The sequence below is a fragment of the Pogonomyrmex barbatus genome, unplaced genomic scaffold (assembly GCF_055798465.1).
Source record: "Pogonomyrmex barbatus isolate J1 unplaced genomic scaffold, ASM5579846v1 scaffold20, whole genome shotgun sequence".
Lineage (NCBI taxonomy): Eukaryota > Metazoa > Arthropoda > Insecta > Hymenoptera > Formicidae > Pogonomyrmex > Pogonomyrmex barbatus.
In genome coordinates, this window is record NW_028297117.1 from 2,575,024 (window position 1) to 2,598,413 (window position 23,390).

The window sequence follows — 23,390 nt, forward strand, 5'->3', positions numbered from 1 at the left end:
TACATATTGATTTACTATTTCAGTTTATGGCCGAATAACTATCGTTTATCATATCGTATGAAAAATAAAAGAAAAAAAGTGTTCGAGTATTAAAATATTTTAAGAACTATAAAATATATTAGTACATAAGATCATAAATATGTTAATTTTTTTTTAAATATATTTTTTAGCAATTTAATATAAATCTTTTAAAATTTAAATGACTATATCAAATTATAAAAAATTTATTTCGAATATTTCTATGCCAAATTTAAAAAAGATTTTTTTTATAGATTAAGAAGTTTAATGAGAGAATTATTAAGTGTGAAATAATGAAGCAAAGGGAAATAAAAGATGAACATATATTGAATCCATTGCATATCATTTATTATTTCTGATTTAAATTAGAGAACTTATTCATGTACAGGTGCACTACAATGATTATTTGATATCTTAATCTTCGCGAAAGTCGGGAGAGAAAATGGTCACTGAAAAGATTCAAAACGGACTCGTTCGCTTCGATAAGTCTAACTCCTTCGTTCGCCTACACATACATATGCGCAAGTACATAAGCCTTAATTAATTAATGTGTCCATACGTGGTGCGTCTATCGCAGGATATTGTAGATTCAGCCCGTTTGCTAAAAAAAAAAAAAAAAAAAAAAAAACCAAGTCTTGTCTTTACAGAATGCAACGTGCATCACAGAGTGCAACGTTCGTAAAAAGATTTTTTTTTTTTTTTTTTTTTAGGATAGGGGCTAGCATCATGCGACAGAAGCATCGCCAAAAAATATCCCAGAATAAGATCGGGAACGATGTCGCTGGACGTTATTCTCAATCTCGATCTCGATCTTGGCTAAAACGTATTACAGCCATGTATAGTCGTCTCCGTTATAAAATAATAAATATCGTATATTTCTACGCATATCTGGAGATAGGAGGAGGGAGGGAGAGATCGGATTGAGAAAAGAATGTGATGTAAGTAGAGACAGTACGAGACTGCGTAAAAGCCACATACGAGATGGGGTGAAGGACGGGGTAACGGAATAGGAAATACAAATTGTTTCCCTTTGGCCTAAGTTTCTGCCATCTAACCTTCATCTCACGCTCTAATCTAATCTAATCTAAATATCTATCCTACGTCAATAGTCAAGTTAATCATTTGGTATAATTGCATCCGCGAAAGATAAACGAACTATCTATATACACTAAAATCCGTAACGCGACGAGACATAACAATCTAATTGATTGGTAGTGATGAACTTCTTCGCAATATTGCCCCGCGCATTTTCACGTATATCGTTTACACGTGTCACGTGTGAAGATTGCATCTCGTCTCGTTCCCATCGAGAGGAATCGAAAAGGAAAAACGACCGATGCAATTGATTATACACGGACACGATTACTTGTAATTCACGATCCTTGAACGAGCGAATTTCCTTTCCTACTGATACGCACAAGAATACACTCGGGAATACCCTCCGGGATTTCCCACGATTTTGCAAAATCGTAATCTGAAACATTTGGAATATCCACATCCGAGACACGACATTCGCTGAGCGTGTTCGTCAAAACGCGACGCGCAACGACGGTTATGCAATGACTATTAGCTACTAGTTACAGTCACACCCTATATAGTTTCTCACTCTTGTAGAAATACATGACTAACAATAAATAAGATCCTAGTGCATATGGCTAACTTAGAATAATTCATTGCGTAAAATGAATTCATCTTTGGATTTAAATGCAGAACATCCGTCTTCCGCATCGCGGAAGGAAGAATATTCGTAGATTCGGCGCTCTCTCTCTCTCTCTCTCTCTCTCTCTCTCTCTCTCTCAGGAACCTGGATTTCTTCATTTCTTTGCCGTCTTTTTCCTTTTTCTTTACTTTAATATCCCGCAACAATTGCGCTCTGAGATTGTTGAGGATTTGCAATCGCGTGTTGCGAGCTACGTCTAATACTGCGTGAACGGAATACAAACAACATATATGTTATTATCTCTTGACTCCCCTAATGCACATTTCATTGACATTACTAATAATAAGATATTTAATAATTATCTTTAACGCGCTCGCGAAATCATGATGCATCCGCGAATAATATATAATCACATCAAAATCTTAATTATACTGAAATTGTTACAATCTCCAGAGATATATATGTACACATGTAATGCAAAGGCATATGGGGGGATTACGAAGTATGTGTTTCTCATAACGAAGACTTGAGGCGTTACGAAGGAATTTGTCAGAAGCGTAAATGATTTGGATGCGTTGCGATAAGAGAGGAAGATGCACCATGTTATGTTTTAAACGACTGTTAAACTGAATAGAATATGCAGCGCGAGTACTTTCCAATGAGGAAATACTCCATAAAGGAAATGTCATAATAGCAAATAATATACTTTGCTGTGGTTCATGATGAATAGTTATATAAAAAAAAAATAGGTGTATCGGAAATGAATCGAAAGGAATTTATTGAAAAACTGAACTCACAATTTTCAGAGATTGATTTTAAAAAACGGATACTTGTTCCTTTATACTCTTATGGAATTGGAGTTGTTATTACAGTTTAGTTGTCATATCTGATTAAGATTGCAAAAAGTAAAACATGATTAAGCAATACTAATTTAAGATAATAAAAAATAAATCGCGTGAGATAAATTCCTATCAATCCATTCATTTCACCATTTCGCGTATGTAGATACATTTGACACCACTTCTTGGTGTTCTCGATATGAATCATAAAATTCCACACGGTAGGCAACGTACAATGATATCCTGGATACTGCTCTCGTCTGATTACATGAGAAGAACTCCGAAAATACTACGGTGTTTTTATACGAACACGTGCGATAAATTGATATAGAATATAAGGCACGATCGTGAACCTTAGACGGAGAATCGAAGAATCCGATAATTAATTTAAAGGTATATCTTCTGTACTCGCGAATCATCGGAGAAAATGGTGTGCGATCAAACGACGACACCTCCGACCATCTGACCATTTTACAAATAACACACTACCGCAAGCAAACATCACAATTTTTTTTTTGTCTATTTTTAGTCTGCCGATATTAAAAGTAATTGGATTAATATTAATAGTTTTAACTAAATCTCCCATATTTAACATCGCAAAAAAAACATTAGTCCTAATTTGATTTACGTTTATTCGCGCGATTCATGTGATCTGATCGCATCCCGCTTGTCTCCGTCTCTCTCTCTCCTACGCAATCGACGGCCTAATCACTCGCTGTCCTTGACACCCAACAACTTCGCCGCATCATCGGCCGTGCCTAGAAGTACCTTATCGAGGAAACCTTTCTCGCGTATTCCCAGTAGATTGGAGATCAAGTCGTTGTCACCGCTCTCGCTGGGTATCTCCGCGGGGGGAGGCGGGGAAGGCAGGACGGCGGATGCGGCGCCCTGGGGACCATCGTTCGCCATTCTACCGGTGAGCGTGGCCATGTTATCGTAGTGATTGTATCGCATCAGGGCACAGGGTGCCGCGTCCGCCGTCGCAACCGCCGCGACGGTCGGCAGGGAGATTCTATCCTGGGTGCGGGGTCTACTGGTGTTGGTGGAGATCGGCGAGTGCTGCTGACTTCTGGGGGTTATCGTCGGCGGTTGTGCGGGCGAGTTCTCCTCGTCGCCGCTATTGCCTATGTACATGGCGGACTCCACCGATTCGTGCTTCTTACGGTGGCGCAGCATGCTGTGCTTCAACGTGAACTTCCTGGTACAGATATCGCACTCGAAGGGCCTCTCGCCTGTATGGGTCCTCATGTGACGCCGAAGATCTTCCGCGGACCAAAAGCGTCTCATGCAAAAAGCGCACACAACCTTGGAAGAAAAGATAAAGAGATGTTACTCTCTCGTTGCATTACAATTAGGTGTACACTAACTAAATGATAATGAAAGTGACCAACGACACACAAATTCGATACTTTTTTTTTTCCATTCTTGTCGATACATGTGATTTTTTTTTTTTAGAGACTTGTTTAGAATTAGTTCTCTTATACCTTATTACCTTTCTGTTGCTGTAGTCGGGAAAACGGCCTTTCTTTTCTTCACCGTCGCTAGGATGCTGCTGCGACGCTAACATTTGATCTTCTGTCGCATCTACATTCATAGACGCCATTTCGAGGGCGCCCTTGGCCTTTAGCATCTCGTACGAGCGCTTGTGATTTATCTTGATGTGATCCAAGCAGTCCTGGCGTTCCGAGAAACCGCTGTCGCACAGATAACACTTGAAGGGTACGTCACCGGGACTCGGCGATAATCTTGGTGACTTGCGCGATCTGGTGGTGTCGTTTATCGAAGGAGATGCGTTGCAACTCGGCTTCGTGGCCGCGACGGTGGATGACGAGTTCTCCAAATTGTCGGACATGCTCGACGAATGGCTTTCGTAATCGCTCTGATCGTTCTGCGCGGCACACCGCGGTGGACTGTTCTGCTGATCGCTGGACTCTGATCTAGACGTGATCTTGCGGTGCTTGCTCGATCGGTGTTTCTTCAGATTGCCCAACGTGGCGAATGTCGAGCTCGGGCATTGATGGCATTTAAACGGCCTCTCGGGCACGTTCCTCATGGAAAACGTATTGCTGCCGTTGCTACTGCTGCTGCTGGCGACCACCTGGACGTCTGGCGAGGACGAGTTCCTGGCACGGCGCATCTTGTTCGCCTTTGCCTTGTGTTTCCTTAACAGATGGCGATCGCAGTTGGACTTGGTGGTAAAGTGATGCGAGCAGTGCATGCACTGATATGGCTTCTGGCCCGTGTGGGTGAGGATGTGTCGTCTCAGTGACGAGCTCCACGGGAACTGGCGTTCGCAGTATGGGCATGTGACACGATTCGGCGCCATCGAGTACGCGGACTTCTTTTTCTTCTTCTTCTTTTTGTTCGGCGAGGAATCGTTCCCGGAATTCAAGGAATTCATGGAGTCGGACTTCTCGCTACCGGAATTGTTGCCGCTGGTCGAGGCAACGGGACCCTCCTCATCACTCAAGTATTGCGGCTGAAATTGCTGATATTGCTGGGACGCGTTGTCCAAGAGTTTCGAGACACTCGCGAGATCGGGCGTTCCGTCTTCTAGTTTGCTCTGCTCTCGCTCGGTAGATTCAGTTTTGATCGTTTCTTCAGCGTGTACTGACTTACTTTCAGCAACTGTCGATTCTTCCGGATTATCGCCGTTACTTCGTGCAGCTTGTTCGCCGTGTATCTCCTTCGAGGCCTCCTCCGCGGACTCGACTGCTTCCGTTTTCACGACGACATCCTTGACACCCTCGCTATTCTCCAGCTGATCTCGCAGCAAGCTCGTGCTAGGTTCGCGTTGAGCTTGCGACTCCTGAGAATCCCGATCGGCCGACTCTTCGTCTATCACCATCTCATCGTCCGTATCATTGTCGTCCATTTTATTCGCCTTCAGTTGTTGCGCCAGGATCGCGTATTTCACTTGATCCGAGATGGAATGCGTGCCATATTCCGTCGATGTCACCGGCGTATCGACGGCGTTCGGCAGAATGCCCGAATACCGTGGTTGAGCTACCTGCGAGGTCGACGGGCCAGGAGTCTGCACCATAGTCGGATGGCTCGCAGGTGGTCTGCCTCTGGTCGAATGTCCACCGCGGGGTCTTTGGCTCCAATACTGCGGATGCTGCTGCTTGATGTGCCGTTCCATATTGCTTCTCAGCGTGAACCTCGCCGTGCAGTGCTCGCAAGTGAAAGGCCTCTCGGTCCGATATCTGCGCTGCTTCTGCTTGGGGATCAGCACTCCATTCTTGAGCACCATTTTCACGGGATCGTTCGACGAGATATTATCCGTTTTCTCGCGGCTCGTCGTGGTCTGATTAGCGCTCATCTGCGCGCTCATCAGATTCGCGTAGGCATTCTGTTCGCTCGATGTTTGCGTGGTGTCCCGCGTTTGCGAATACGCCGCGTAACTGGTGCTGGGTAACGACGGGTCCACCGAAAGGGTGCTGCCGCCGGTCAGTTGCAGACCTCTGACCAGCTCCTTCTGCAACCTGCCCTTCGTCGCCAAGTCCTGACCGAACATGTGAGGGCTTAGGAAGTATGGTGGTATCATACTGGCGCCCGTTAACGTGGCACCAAAATTGCGATACAAGGTATTCGCATAGAGAGTCTCTAACGACGTCGTCGGTGAGTTCTCGCGTGCTCTGTTCAGCAGAGCTTGGGTCAACAGTAACGCTGGATTCGTGGCGTACAATTCCTGGCTGCTCTTAAATCGCTTCTCCTCCGGCAAGCCAGAATCGTCATTGTCCCTCTTTCGTTTCCTGCTCAGATCCAACACATCCATGGACAGATCCAACGGACCGTCCTCCCCCGAGCTTAATCCGGAGCTCGTCGAGAGCTTCGACAGGTTCATCGGACTAGCTTGAATTCTTTGGTGTGTATCCGTTTTGGTATCATTGACTAGAGACACGCTGCCGTCCGACGATCCCAACTCAATGTCGTCGTCAATCTTGGAATAATTAGATTTCATGATCAGATCGTGAGATAGGTTTGCTTCGTCGGCACTTTTCTTTATGAGATTAAGAGCTTGTATCTTCGTCGGTCTGGGGAACATGTCTGTTTTCTCGTAGCGATTTATCAGTATCTCGGCGCGGACATTCGATGGTCCAGGATCCATCGTCACAGGATAATGTATCTGTTGTTGTTGGGAAGACTCCTCGCGTTCATTCGGATAAACGAGCGTCTTCCGCACATCTTCCCTGACGATCCTGGGCGAACTCCTCTCGATATTGTCGTTGGTCGAATCCTCGTTTGGATGATAGATCAGCGCGTTCTTGACGTCCTCCTTACTGATCATCCCGTGACGATTTTTCACGTGCCTCTCGCAATTCGCTTTGGTGGTGAACGCATAATTGCAGAGGGAGCACTCGAACGGCCGATCGCCGTTGTGCGATCTCAAATGTTTCATCAAAGCTCCCTTGTCGGTGCTGGTGTACGGGCACATATTGCACGGATACGGCATACCCGGTTCCACGTTCATGTGTGCGCGATTGTGCCCCTTCAGCGCTCGTAGATTGGGAAATACGGATCTGCATAACCTACACGGAAATTCACCCTTCAGTTTCATCTTCCGGAATTCCGCGGTAAAGGCGTCCTGTGCTTCCTCCTCGTTGTACTCGGACGAGCAAGTGCCCGAGGAGCCTGAAGAACCAATGTTCGGATTGAACTTGATGTTATTCTCGGGGGTGCTGGCATCCGACCGAGGAAAGGTTTGTAACCCGTTTAAACTGACGGACAGGATACTCGGGATATCCGCTAAATCTTTGGTCTCTTTCGCTAGGTCTCTGGTCTCGCTCGGTTCGAGCGGCTCCTTCGTCTCATGCGTTGAGGACTTGTTCTGCAGATCTAACACGGCGAAGAACATCTCGCGCTTCGTCTTGGGATCCTCGGACTGCGGAGTCGGATCGTCTAGCTCCGCTTCGAGATTGTTATTCGTACTGATATCGTTATTGTTATTGTTGTCGTTGCTGTTTCTCTTGTTCTTGTAGGGGCCCTTGCATTCCTTCTCGTGGGCCAGCTGGGCTTGCCTGCACGGAAACGCGTGCAGACACTTCATGCACTGGAACCTGTTGACCTCACCGGAGGCTGGCCGGTGCAGCTCACGTTCGCACATCGCCCGAGCGATTGTCGGAAACTTGATGGATGAGAAGTCGATGAACGTTAAATCTTTGAAACCGTCCACGGTGTTGCGCAGGCTACGGCTGTTGTTGCCCTCCGAGTTCTTTTTGTAGTGTTTCATCGTACGATGGAGGTTCAGCACACGATAATTTTTGAATGACTCGTTGCACGTCTCACATGTGACCAGGGAGCCCGGATGCACGCGTTCCATATGCGACTGGAGAAGCGCGCTACTCGCAAAATCCTGACTGCAAACCGGACAATCGAAGGCTTTCTGCTCCTCTTCCGGCCGGTACTTGATCGGCATTCTGTTGTTCAAGAGAATCTTATGTCTCCTTTGATCTTCTACGTCGCTGACGTCCTCCTCCGGGCACTTCCGTTTATTCGCGCGGTTGTTGCTGGGCGATGGTTGTTCCTGATCGTCGATCAGATCCGACGAATTTCGCCTGGCTATTTCGTTGTTGTTGTTGTACTCATCCTGGCTGGTAGCCGCTGGTCTCTCCGAGCCGCTACTGCCCTCGGAGTCCGTGCAATTGTTCGGTGACACCATCCGATGGGTACACTTCACGTGTCGATTCATGTTGCCGTTCGTCGTGAACGACATATCGCAATACTTGCACTTGAACGGCCGCTCGCCCGAGTGCACCAGCACGTGCCGGTCCAGCGAGCTCGCTGAGCTAAGCACCTTATTGCATACGCCACAGCTGTAATCCTCCTCGCCGCTACAGTCTGTGCTACGAGGTGAGTTGTGGCCGCGCAGATGATTCGTCAATTCGTGGGAATTGGAAAACACCGACGGGCACGTCGGGCACGGATGCGCGCCGTTCTCCGACAGCTCAACCTATATTGTCGGAAAAAGAATGTGTGATATTAAGAATACGCATATTGTATTGCTACATAAAGCAATTTTATTGATAACAGCCCGAAAATATTTTTATTCGCATCAATAATTCGACTATTCTCCCAAAAATTTCTTTTTCACTTTATTAGTTTTATATATATATATATATATATATATATATATATATAAAATATATTTATTAGTATATATTTATTATATTTTATATCTCACATTTTACATCTTACTAAAGTTCAAGCTTATTGAAACATATACATGAATATACATACACTTGATGATGGTGATGCGGCATCAATTTGTGTTTCGTTTTCTTGTTCCTGATCAGGTCCATTTTCTGATCCAGTCACTGTAAAAACACATAACGTATATTTAATTTAAAATATATGAGAATATTAAATGTGAAATAATTACATGCACATAATGAAGCGCATAAAAATAAATTTCCAATTAATCATAATAAAATTATATATATATATATATATATATATATATATATATATATATATCAATTCACTTTCGTTGAAATATTCGGTTAAAAACGAAATGTTTGAATCGCCGAAGTAACGAGTTTTATGATTTCTCACTCGTTCTTCGGACAAAGATTTCAGGAAGATCGGAAAAACCCACGCGTGCGCGACTTCTCTGGACCACAAATCTGCTGACGAAACAGGAACCGAGACGCTTCGAATATAACGAAAGAGAATTTATAAATTCAAGCGGAAAAGAGAAGGAGAAGAGAAAGCACGCGTGGTATATGCGAAATTATCATAAAACTACAATTTTCTCTAAATAAATTTATACTGCGGTTTGTATAATTGATTACAATGACGTTAATTCATCATTTATCTCTGTTTCGCTTTCTCTATCTTCTCTTCCTTTAAGTGATGTTCGCATCAATTTATATTTATAATTAAAGATCCCGGAAAAAACGTTACCACGCAATAGACATAAAGTCGGAAGTGCAGTCATCGTTACGATTCCGAAGAATTGCAAGCTTTTCTTCTTATCTATGATCTTGTACAGAATAATCTGTACAACTATACCTATATATATTATGAACATATACATACATAACAGTATAAATTAATGCATTGCAATTTTTCAAGTTACGAAAAAACATGCAACGATGAAAGAAACCACGTTTCAAGTTGCATCTATTTATCGCTGGCGTGTACTTACGATACACTGAGAAAAGTGTCTGGTTAAAAGTAGACAAACCAGAAGATTCTGATTATATCGATGTCAGAGTTCCGATTATCTCCACTAAAATTTTAATAGATTTAAGCAGAAAATTCTCATTTGTCCATTTTCAACCAGAATTCCAATTAATTTCAACCGAACATTTTTCTCAATTGTGTACAATTCGAATTTCGTTTTGGTGATACGCGATGTAAAATGTGTGCTGGAAACGAAATATTGTTAACTGATGCGCATCGTGGCTTAAAACCGCGCGTAAACAGGAATCACACCGGATCTGCCGGTGTTGCGTCTTTGGCAGCCGTAACTGGGTAAGAAACTGTGTCAGCGACGGGACAGGACACAAATCTGACTAAGTATTCCGGAAGCTGATACCCAGACCGAACCGCAGATGGAGCCGGGACAATAACACTTATCAACGTTCAAACCGCACTCGACGGTCCCCATTCTACTTACACGCGTCTGAAAAACGCAGTGAACATCTTGAGAAACCGACGATCGGGCTGAGGCTTAAAAATACGAGATGGGACGAAGTCGGACTATCACAGTTGATACGCCTAAACTACCGATACTGGCATTTTCATCTCTTCGAAATTGTTTTATCAAGGTGAGGAAAGTTCCAATTATCTTTTAAGAGTTTGAACGGAAAAAATAAAATTTATCCAAGTTCTCCGGAAGACAGACACTACTTTTTTGGAACACAAAATGAACTAGGAAAATCTGCGATTAATCATACAGGATACTTTCCCATATTATTTATTACAGTATTTATTTATCAGTTTAGAATATCAAAACTTGTCTAAAAAGATATTGTAAACTATTATGATATCACTTGAAATGGCGTACGAAACAAAGCTGCAAAATGTGATAAGATATTTTTGATATTCAAATTTAAATTTTTAAAAAAATATCTTATTCTAAAACAGTCAAGAATGAATATTGAGATTTTAATAAATTTTTCTATAACGATAGAAAATATAATCTATAATTTTTTCAAAATAGCTTAACATATTATTTTATGGAACATTAGAGTTCTTGTTTATTATTTTTTTATTAAGAATACAAGCTCTTTCAACATTGATCACTTTTATACAAATCTCTCTTATCAAGGGAATTATGTTCAAAGACGTTTCGAAGACAATGCCTTGATCTCGGAGATGTATCTCAAGAGCATGACTCATGCGTTTCCTAGATTCTCAGAGGAAAAGAGAAAGAGAAAACAAAGCAGTAGTACGAGAATATATCTTACGAATCATATCGATTCGATATCACCTTTTGGTATTAACTAGATTGAGTGTTTCTTATCATATTTCATTGCGAAATTGCAATCTGTTTGTCAGCTAAAGAATATCAAGAGTAATAAGTTTTCATACGAATGCGAGATGAAGTTAAGTATCGTTGACAAATAGATGTTTTCTTTTCTTGATGAACTTTTTTTGAGAAAAATTAAAATCTGTTCAATATACCGTAATGGTATAATAGTAAAATTATAATAAAATCAGACAATTGCCTTGCTAGATCACAATAAACATCAGAAGAAAGAGATCAAAGAGTTATGACGCATCTCTCTTAAAAAACTTCGATAAAATTTTGAGAGGGAGGGATAAAAAAAAAAGAGAGAGATTCTTAACCTACATTTTGATGATTTTTGATCTATTTAGGTTTAAATTCTGATCCATTTAGTAAATCAAACGAAGTATCTTTTTTAAGGATGCTGTTTTTGAATTAATAAAAATAAATATAAAATTTTCAAATTATTAAAAAACAAAAAAATACACAAAATTAAAATCTTTAAAAAACAATGTAATCCATCGAGAATTTCTAATTTCTTTTCTTATTATTATGTTGTTGATTTTTTCGTATCTATATATAAATGCGTTTATTTTATTCTCTTTAATAACGTTTAATAGAACTCTCATTATTGAATGAGTGACTGTACAAAACACAATATCGAATATATCATATTAAAGAAAAGTATAATAATTAACAATAATTGATCTTTAATATTCGAAGATATGATTGTTGCATTTGCTCTTCGGAAATGCAATGTTCAATATTTATACTTGCGGTAACGCACTTTAATTGTTTGTAATAAAAAATTTTCGAGACTTTTATTTAGAAAATATGACTGCTCACATATCAGAATTTAAATTAAAACAGGGAACAAAAATACAAATTAATGTTTCAGCTCAATCAATTTAACGTTAATTTTCTATAAGTGAAAAAATATAGCAAATTGATATAAATATATCACGATAATTATATCGTAATGTGTGTGTGTGTGTGTGTGTGTGTGTGTGTGTGTGTGTGTGTGTGTGTGTGTGTGTGTGTGTTAAATGCATCGCAATTTATCTTTCATAATACTGCATTTTAATCCTTTTAATATCGTATTACACGGGTTGCTCACCGATTGAATGACTACACAATTGACGATCGTCATGTGGCCCTAAACGAACCTGCTTGACGGCGTCCATATAGTATACCTGTTGGCAGGTGAACTTTATTCATGCGCGTAAATGCACGCGTGCATGTTCCGAGCAAGTGTGGAGAAACGAGTCTGATCAACTTGATTTGCGGTTTGACACGTGCCTGATCGTTAATGACTCTTCACCTCTTGCCACCACTTCTAACTACTTATAATTGAATAGCCACTGTGCGGATGCAAATATATATAATTATGTATATAAACATGTAAATTATATATTTGTCATTTTTGTTCAGAGAAAAATAGCTTCTTAACGCACAAAACCGAATTTGCTAAAAAATATGTGTGTGTCGAGCTTATAAAGATAACCATGTAAAATTAAAGCGTATAAAATAATTACTTTTATAAGACTTTAGATAATTGACAACAAAACTGAAAAAGGCGATTTTCACAAAGAGTATCTTTTTTTTTTGTGAATTTTATGATCTTCCGATGAGAGGAAGATCATAAAATCATCATGAAAAGCTAAGGGAATGTCTCGTATCGATGACGAGAAACGCATCGCAAGAATAGAAATCGGTTTTCTTGGTTCATGGAACGTCGTAACGATTAGTCTCCCGTCACATCACGATCGTTAGAAATGGAAAGCACGAGGAGGAAAGATTTCCAATTGCGAGAATCCACACCAAATTTCACCGAGGTAATTCTTCCGATGTTCTTGAGAAATATTTAGAAAAATCATTCCAATCTTACAGCTATTAAAATATATAACAAAAGTTATAAATTAAATAAATTTAAATACAAACGAATATAAAATTAAATTTAGTTTTGCATCTTGATTTTTCGGAAAAGTTTTTGTTTCTTTTGTTATTTTTTTAATAATCATTCTTTGTATTTTACAAAAACGCATTTTGCTATTATATTTAATATCTTGCAAGATTGTGGTGCGATAACGTCAACATTTCGTAACAAAATTACGCAATAAAAAGATATGGAAATAAAACAAACTTTACATAGGTGGGATTAAATGAGTGGATCAAATGCATTTTTAAATAATCATGTGAAGATAATCATAATCACGTGTAGATAATCATAAAATTCGTGCAAGATTTTAATCTTGCACGTAGATTTCTGCTCAAAAATGACATAAGAAGAAATAAACAATTACATCATAAAAAAGCTACAGAATTTTGTCGCAAGTACAAATATAAAATTTTATTTTATTTTATCCTTTTAAAATTCTAATTTTTAATAAAATTTTAAATTTCTAATTCGAATTTGTATTCTTTTTCTACGTACATATACTAGCAAATCTGGAATATACAATAATTTGTTTCATGCCATTGATAGGACATTGCGTGCTTCATGTCTTTTTCTTGGGCTTGAAAATTAAGAGAAAAAGTAGAAAACACGCGAATTGATAGAAACATCCGGAGAAATGATAAACAGTGTCGCTAATATATATATATATATTGTTTCCAAACAGAACGTTTAAAAATAGATTGTTAAAGAATCGACCAATAAATTTATATTCGTGAGAAAGAGAATATATAAATATATGTGTATGAAAATACAGAAAGTTCAACAAGGCCAGCGAATCATCGAAGGGATCAATGCGAGAAGGGCGAGTTCCATACTTGCCAGGGTTTCAAAGGATTTGCGGACGAGCTGAAGGACCAGAATGCCACGCCTATATCTGCATTGCACCCTCGCGAGACCTCGCCGGGGGAGCCTTGAGGGAAAAAGGGAACAATGTCGTGCCCCGCTCGGGGAGGTACATGCGCATTTCCGTTCGCTCGCCTGGGAATCGCCACCTACGAATCGTAGGATGCTGCGCTGAAGCAGCTACGCCAGCTGGACAGGGGGGAGGGGGGAGAGGCCAACGATTCAGCGTCGTACTGCGCCGCCATTGGCCGCCTCTCTCATCTTTCCCGGAGCCTTTTTTTATCTCCTTCCTTCCCCTCCGCCGCCGCCATCGCCGCCCGCCGCACTCCGCCCCCTCCATCGCATCCCACCCGGTCCCCTCCACTGGCCGACGCTCCGACTTTTATCTCGCTCGCGCTCGCTTCTTCGCTTATCTCGCCCCTTTATCTCGCTAACTCGGACATACCCTCCGCTCTTTCTTGCGCTCTTATCTCGCTCTCGGACGTGCTCTCCGCTCTTTCTTTCTCCCCTAGCTCCTTGGTTCCTTCCCTATTCTTCCGCTCGACTCTCTCCCTCTTCTCTTTTCCCTCTTTGTCTTTCACTTCTTTCTCTCTCGCTGCCGACATCCGTCCGTCGCTGCTACCAACGATCACGCTACGTTTTTCTACTCTTCACCTTCCTTCCTGCCTCGCAGTCGCAGACTCACTACCGTCCTTTTCCCTTCTTCTTCCCCTCTACATCCACACACACATACACACACACACACACACACACACACACACACACACACACACACACACACACACACACACGTCACACACTTCATTTTCCTCTTCCCACCCCGTTCTTGTAACCCTGCTGTCTCGTACCTGTCTCCTTTTTACCTCCCTATCATCCTTCTCTCTTTCTCTCTTTTCCAACGGCGGCGCTTCTTTCCCTCTTTGCCATCCTCCCCTCCCTTTGGCCAGTTCTCCCTCATCATCCCCGCTTCTTCCACGCTCGGATACACCCACGCACCACGCAGGAGAAACAAAGATGGCGGTCGGCTAGTATGTTTCGAGAAGTCGTCTCTCTGACAACCTTGGGTTTACCCATCCGTAACACACCGGAGCAACCCTTCGTTCGTACCTGCGAGTAACTACTGACGCCAACGAATAATTCTCTACCCCTATTCACTCCTCTCTATCCTTTTTTTCAGTTTACCCCCCAATTTTCATGATTCCATTCCACGATCTTGCAAACAATTCAAATGCGCATATTTTAATAAAATCAGTTTTTATCAAATAATTCCTCTAAACAAAAAATTTTATCTTTTTCAGAAAGAAAAATAAATATCGGTTGAATAAATAAATTTTTTGAACATTAGTATTTCCACATAGCGGAATGTTAAATTCCTTTTCTTCTACAATTTGAGGATCTCACAAATTTTCTTATTAAATAATTTATCAACTTTAAGTCAATATTGTCATTAAGTCAATGTTAAATTATCAAATTTAAGGAATTATTCTTTAATATTTTATAGCATTAATATTAATAATATTATTTTGTATTAATATTAATTTATATTTAATTGAAATTTCATTTTTAAATTTGTATGATATATAAAATAAAAGTAATAGATAAATAATTAATGTATTTGCTTAAAAAAGCATAAAGCTATATTTAACTAATTATATGTTTTATATACAATTATAAATAATTTATAATATAAATATATTCATAATAATATATTTATAATTATATTATACATACATTATTTATAAAACTATATATATATATATATTCATTTCCTTAATTAATTAGATATGTATTTAAAGAAACAAATTTCTTGGGATATTGATAGAATAAAAATACTTGAAATAGAATTAATTGATTGTTATAATTTTGTTAATTTTTGAATATAAGATTATTTCATAAATTTACAAATTTAACAAAAAAATTTATATTAGAAAAATAAAATTTTTAAACTACAGTGTTAATTTCAATATTAATAATGATATATTTAGTTTTCAAATACTATAAAGTAATATATGTATTTTCTTTATATATTATTTTCAAATTTTTGTTTTGAAATTCATAAATTGCGCAATTTTTATAATTTATCTTAATTTCAAATAATTCATTCAAGTTTTTAACTGAAATAACAGTTAAGACAATCCACACTTCGAGCTTTATTTTTATATTCTACGTGTCTTTTGAAAGCATTAGGTCAGAAATCGTGCGCACAAATAATCAATTCATTATCAATCCTGATGATATTGATATTTTTACACTTCTGTCTTTGGACGCAACGCAAGTCGAGAAATTTAAAAAAAACAAAGAAATCTTTTATGTCACGTTTTTTTAAAAATATTACGATAATCATTTTGGATCGATCCAAAATGATTCCAATTATCAGAGAATCAGATCAACGTGTTGTAGCACATCAACGTGCGATACATAGAGAGAGGAAACTTCCTCTCCCGAAAAATTTACTGCCGCGGGTCATTAATTTCACGATCGACCGAGGGTGAACGGTTTGAGGTGCCACGAAGGATGTCACGCAAAGTACCCTCGTATATACGTGGCCCAACCGAGTGTTTCCGCATGTACCTCGCGGTTGTCATACCTACCTACCTACCTACCGCCACGCCATATATATAGATTGCAACCGTAATAAGACCTATGCAAATCCTAGACCGACCTTATGACGCCTCGAAAGGTAGAGGGTGGAAAAGCGATGATAGGTGTGGTTGACGGACGGTCTAATCTTTAACCGCGAGTGGAGATCGATCAGGTATCATCCGCGTTCGAGTTTTTCGCTGAAATATAGTTCCTATTTCCCTCTGCAGAAGCTCTGCAGCAATGTCACGAACGATAATCTGATGATTTCGAGCGAGAACGACACTTGGACTGGTTGGGAAATTTTGATAGTACAAGATCGAGATATAAAATAGAAAATATCAAAATATACAGGAAGTATTAGTTTAATCATTTATATCTCTTAATTAAAATAATTTCTCTAAAATAATTTCAAGTAACATTGAGCTGTCTTGATTTAAGCATTTAAGATAGCTCATGGGCGTGTAAAATATAAGTGTTATTGTATTTTATTATTGTGCGTCATTATAGGAAAAGTTATTTAGTCTTTAATCTCAATATTTAATAATATTGATATCAATAATTTGTCATTCAGCTTTTCGGTTAAATATTATAAATAAAGACCGAAACGTTGTACGAATTTTTTTCTAGTCGGTATATAACGGAACTTCATTATTTCCATCAAATATGATAAATTGCATAGTTCTAGTTTACGGTTCTTCCAAGAAAGATTTACTAGCTATTTCATGTTTAGCGCACACAAAGTAAAGCTCACTGTTCCATTTTTCTTATGAATCTATCTACTAATCACAGCTACATACAAAATTAGATATTGAAAACTAATTTTTTCTCAAGATCATTATTTTAAAGCGTGTAATTTTATTTGAATGCCGCAAATTAGAATGAAACAATTAATAAGTAAATAGATACAAGGGTAAGTAACTGGACCATTCAGTTTCAAATGCATTAGAATTTGTTTATAGTGATTATACTTTTTTATCGATTGAGAAAAATGTGTACCAAAAGCGATTTACTTCAACTTGATTTATGCAAATATTCGAGATATTCTGTTTACCGCAACTTTTAAGTTATCACGAAGAGAGTTTCTCGGGAGTTAATAAACGCATGCACTTTCTTGTCAAACATCGCTAATTAATCTATCTCGCTACCGAAAGACACCCCTCTGCTGGGGTGAAATAGGGAGCGGTTGACTTTTTGCACCACACCCTAATCCAGACTTCATGCTCATATAATCCCTGTGCTTTGTCAGGAAGAAAAAAATTTTTTTGGATAATATTCATCCGCACGTGTAACACGATTCAAAACTATTGAACTATTTTAACTTGGTCATGACATCGTGTCTATTTTATCAAAGACATGTAACATAAAGAATTTAATAACAAAAAACCGATAAAATATAAACATAAACCATTTATATATTTATTTAAACAATAATGGCAATAAGTTATTAATGTTGGAGTAATACGATTGACATTATTAATTTCTTCTTGCTTCTAATCTGTAATTTAAAAAATTGGCTCGAGACAAAACTAATGATAATAAATTGAGTTTTTTAAATTTATTTATATAATATTATTTTTAAAAAAATTATGAAATAAGGATGTAATATGTAGCTAATTTTTATCATTAGCGCAATGTCATTAGAAAATCAAATCATTGATTCCTATGTTATTCATTGACTATAATACTAATTTAGAATTTAAAAGTCTTTAGAGAAAATATTATAAAACTTCAAATTAAATTTGAAAAAAAATCTCATTGCAGTTTCTTTGCAGCAACAAAACTAAGCGTATCATCTCAATCAATAGAAAAATGATTATATAGATCGTTTTTATCTTAAAACAAAATCTCGTTTAATAATAAATTTATAGAAAGTTCTATCTCCACAACATTCGGTCAGCAGAGTTAAAAATCTCTTTGTCACGTGAATATGTTTCGACAACACGTATGGAAGGAACCTGGGTTCCTTACATGGGTTTAGAGCTTGAACTGTAACATGGGACCATAACCGGTTTTACATCGTAAAGATTCGAATTTCGACACGTCACCCGTCGCAACGTGTGTGTGAGACCCACTGCAACCTCTGACATTTGCAACACTACCCCTTCAGCTATTATCAAGAGCATCGATGAGACATGTCGCTCGACGTGACGATCGATCGATCAGATCATTCGCGGAAAAAGGAGATGTGGTCGAATATCGTTGATTACTTCGTATCGTACAGATAATATTGGAGCAACACACGGATCTCATCCGTGGCATGTTCCTTGAACAAATAGTCATCGAATCTTCCGATGCCTTTGGCATTTTTCTCAAATCTAAAGTAAATTGAGATAAATTCGTTTACTCGGAGCGAAACGTCATCCGACATCATCCGAGGATGATTAGACGAACGCGAGTTCACTCGCTCGCGAAGCGAGAATCGAAGTTAACGAATCTATAACGATAACTGAAACCATTCGCACGATACCTCGCGCCTTGCGTCACCAATACAATTGATATAATCTCGTTATCTCGGCGAGCTCCGTTCACGGAATCTCTTAGCTCGGCTCGCTCTCAAGATCCCGGCCGTGAGGAGAACAGGTGAGCACAACTGTACGCGTTTGGATTATTGTAAAATTTCACGTGACGATGACATACGGTGACGCGTACACGTGTGCGTAAGAGAGGTATTTTATTTTTTCGGACAAAACGAGATATGTTAAGGAAGAGATAAACTAAACGTTTATTAAGAAAACGGAAGAATGCGAGAAATTTTTTCATCGATCTTCAACACAGATCGCGTTGTGAGATTCTTCCAGAAGGAAAAAAAAACGAAGATAAATTGCGCGTCGACGACGCGTAAAAAAGCGTAGTAAACACACAGATCACGCGAAATCGACTGGTATTTATTAGAGTATCATTTCTGAGAAGCTGATGGTTCTCGACTTCGGGACGACGATAGACGTACCTTTCTTCGAGTAATCCATGATGCTGGGCCGGAGTTGAAGACCGGCAGGTGACGGTTTCCGGTCCCAGCCGAGAGATCACACCGCTGAGAGGGATCCAAACTCCAGCATCCGCGTAACTGATTAGCACCACAACACCAGTTCGCGTCCACCTGATTCGCACGGAGTACGTCAAAATTAACGCGAGTGTGACACAATCAATCGCAATGCACTCCGATCTCCGAGTCCGAGACGTCGATCTCTGCCCGATACACTCTACCCGAGGGAGAGACAGAGATCCCTGTTATCCGCTCCGATAATGCGAATCCGCTATCGAGACGTCGCGCATCGTACGAGGCCAAATGATCCTCGGGGAAAACCGAATTCACTACGCCGATCACTCCGCCGATCGCTCCTTTCTCGCACCGAGGGTCGAGAGATCCCCGAGACTCGCGGACGCGCGAATGCGTTAGCGATCGATCGAGTGCCCGTACCCTGAACGCGGATGCGTCTGCTTCTCGATTCCGTTCGTCACCGCTCGACGCTCAACAGCGCACTGAGCGCGTGTACCGCTCGTGACGTTCCGCTCGTGGTCGAGTCGACGTCTGAACGCACACGATGATCCCGAAACGAGAGGAGCGATCCCCTCACGATCCTGGGGAGAGGAAGAGGCGGGGGCGGTGACGGAGACGGCGGCGGCGGCGGCGGCGGCGGCGGCGGCGGCGGCGGCGACGACGGCGGTGACGGCGGTAGGGTAGGAGCGAAGAGGGTGGGCGGGGGATGCGATCCTCTCCGTCGAATGCGCGTGGTGGGGGGGCGGGAAAAGAGGTACAACGAGAAGAGAGGACCGCGAGATCCATGAGAATGGGTCACGACGGGCCGACTCACCGCGCAGCAGTGAGCCCCTGACAATTTCTCTCGACTCGCGCCGAGGCCCCATCATCCCTTCCTCCCATTGGTCCGCTCCGCGTTCATCCCCTTACCGCGCTACTCCCTCTCACTCCATCTCGCTTCACCTGCACAGCTCCGCTTCGCTCCTCTCCTGACTCCCTGCGGTCATCCCCACTCGCCAACTCTCTGTCCTCCCCCTCTGCTCCCGCGCCCCCGCGTTCGCCGGCCCGCCCCGCCAGCGTTCTCCGTTCGGCATCCTACGTGTGGATACATGGGCGCTCGAATGGAAATATTCTTCGACGGGAAAACGGCAGATTTTTACGCGGGTTTTTACTTGTCTCTTCGAAATATCCGTTCTAGTCCCAAGTCAGCAATTTTTTTTCAATCGGGTTTTTGTTGTTATGTAAAATGTATAAGTAAAGCTATACGCGTTTTTTTTTTCCGAGTACGTAGAATATTAGAGTATATTAGTATATTATGTAGGGGAGAATGAAAATTTTAAAAGAGAACATATTAAATAATAATGAAAACGTTCAATTAATTTTAAATTTAAGTAAAAATTCTGTTTAATTAAAAATTAATTTGCACAAAGTGGACTTGAATATTTCACGTGATATTTTTACATCCCTCAAATTAAAAAAGTGCCTAACGAAGAATGAAATTTTCAGCTGAATTTGCTAAACGACAAATTCTTGTTTCGAAATTTATTTGAGATAAGATAGATTGACACTATAAAAATAACTTGTTGTAATTAAAATAACTTTTTTAGATAATAAACATTATTTTATCATTTGTATTCATATATTTTGTACTCTCTAACTGCAATATATTGTTCTTATACTAGCTATCACTACTAGCAACTAGAGAGTAGTTATGTCATCATTTTGGAATGTTATCTCATCTATCTAAAGAGAAGATCTCAATAAATATTAAATCATTCACTTTTCCTAATGAGTCCACAAACACATTAAGAAAAAGGTTTATCATCACAAAGGTTTACCATCATAATATCTAAGTTTTTCTGAGAAAAAAGAAATCTTTGCTTCCAATTAATAAAAAGAAATCGATAACAAAATAGTTTCTTCGAAAGGGCTAATGATTTAAAAAAAAAAATTTCTGAAAACTATTAAGAAGATAAAAATAAAATTCCAAGCAGGATTCAATTTCACTCTTTGAAATTCACAGATTAACATAATTTTATATTTAATCGATTTGTCGTTCATCGGTGAAAATATTTCTGAAAGACTATCTTATCTGTGTCGAAGCAAGAGTTTGTTCGATAAAAAGAATGTGAGTTTATAAAAAAAAAAAAAAAAATATTTGTCCTTCCTTTCTCCCAATATTTGTCCCGATCCTTTCGGTGGATCGTTTGGGATGATATAACGCGTGTACCCCTGGCACCTCGAAGCCCCTTCTTACGGCCGCCTATGTACAAGTACGTTTTTCCATCGGAGGAAACCTTCGCCCTTCCCGCCCCTCGCTCGCTCTCGCGACGCACGTCTCCTTTCAGGCTCTTCTTCCCCCACTTGTCCTCGCGCTCCTCGCAGCTCCCTCTCTTTCTCTCGGCGGCGCGGTGCCGGTTGTACCACTACTACACAAAACGGTATACTACTACTACTTGCACTCGAGTCGAGTCGAGTCGGCGCCCGACGCATTTTGCCACCCACACCAACGCGCACCACCCCTCTCGGCAGATCGTCTCATCGCCATCTACGTGCTCCGCGTCTGATGATGACGCGACGGCTTCCCTCCTGGAAACGATGGGCAAGCCCATGGCGATTCATCGATCTCTCACCTGATTTAGTCTCCCTATCTCGAAACCCAGTTCACTCCCTCTACTCCGTCGAGAAGCTAATGAAATTACTTATCGTGCGATATTGCGGGGTGGAAAGGCCGGGAGGACCAAGCGGAAGAGAGCGCGGGTCGAGGCGATATACAAAGTAACGAAGATTCAAAATGTCTCTTATTCTATCGAAAGAATTGAAAAAAGAATCTGCAATAACACTTGAAATGTTATTCAAATCGTTAAGACTGTTCGTGACAATTCCGCCGATAAGGCACAAGGTCAACGTCATCGGATGGATGACAGAGCAGTCATTAGTTTGAGTTTAGATAATGTATGTTCGGACTGGCGACAATTTTGCCAAGACGCAGTGGATGATGGCTAACCGATGCGCCATTTATAATTCAGATAAAGTCGTGGAAAAATACACGCTTTACTAGGCGTTTATAAAACTTTTTATTACTACCTATTATGTTTCGTGCAATAATATTTTTATGGCAAATTACAATAGCTCGACAGAAAGGCAATCTTGTTTATATCAAATGATTAAATGGTCAATGACAATAATGAATAAAAGGTTAGCTAAATAAAATGTATAACGACGAGCTTTTTACCCTGCGAATAATACAAACATTGCTACAAAAATTATATAATTGAATCACACACAACAGTCTATTATCCTCCAAACATCATTTGTATTCTATTATTTTTTCTTTACGTATATATGACACGCATGATTTGAAATTACAATGGAAATCCTATATAGGAATTTTATACGTGAAATTTTATATATGAAAATGTTTGAAGATTTATGGATAAAGTATCTAACTCTTTCAAACATATTATAAATATCTCTACAAAACAGGATAATACCCCCCAGGATAAAATTGACTTCAGGTATTAAATTCAAACAATGACAACTTTTAAACGAACGTTTATGCTTCTCGATACCTGAGCCTTAGTGACCCATTGTGGGGTTCTTTGGAAATTAATTCAATGACCAGATGCTGTGAGATTTTAATAAGTCGACTATCTATTGTTCGCCTGGACCTGTCGAAAGTCAAGTAAAAGCTGGTACAAAAACGGATGCCATGATATTCTTAACCGTCTTCTATTCTACCTGGAAAAGACGCATTGATTTTCTAATACTGAAGATAAAAAGGGTAAAAAGGCAAACATTAAGTAAACAAAAATTCAAACAAAAAAAATAAAAATTCTATAAAGACCGAATGACTGTCCATTTGAAGTATTTTTCAGAGAGATTATTAATATATCACATTAAAATTTGTAAATAATTATAAATTAACTAGTCAATAAATTTAAACTTTTTATAATAAATAAAATAAAATGTTTTTAGTTAATTCGCACATGATATAGAAGTGATTATAAATCATTCGTAATATGTTACATTTTTATATTATTTGCATAACATTT

At 39.7% G+C, this 23,390-nt stretch overlaps 1 protein-coding gene across 2 annotated transcripts; it reads right to left on the reverse strand.

The window, feature by feature from the left end:
* Positions 1-344: 344 nt before the first annotated feature.
* LOC105429165 (uncharacterized) lies at positions 345-19,966 on the reverse strand. 2 transcript variants are annotated; one of them, XM_089077751.1, is made up of 4 exons: positions 19,306-19,962; positions 8,758-8,834; positions 4,010-8,470; positions 345-3,822 (listed from the first exon to the last, which is right to left on the reverse strand). In XM_089077751.1, exons 1-4 carry the CDS (start codon positions 19,322-19,324, stop codon positions 3,226-3,228), a joined length of 5,154 nt encoding a protein of 1,717 aa, XP_088933877.1. In that variant the 5' UTR covers positions 19,325-19,962; the 3' UTR covers positions 345-3,225. The 2 variants fall into 2 exon arrangements, with proteins under 2 accessions (XP_088933877.1, XP_088933878.1); XM_089077752.1 differs by having other exon boundaries at positions 3,653-3,822; positions 4,002-8,470; positions 19,306-19,966.
* Between the last annotated feature and the right edge of the window lie 3,424 nt (positions 19,967-23,390).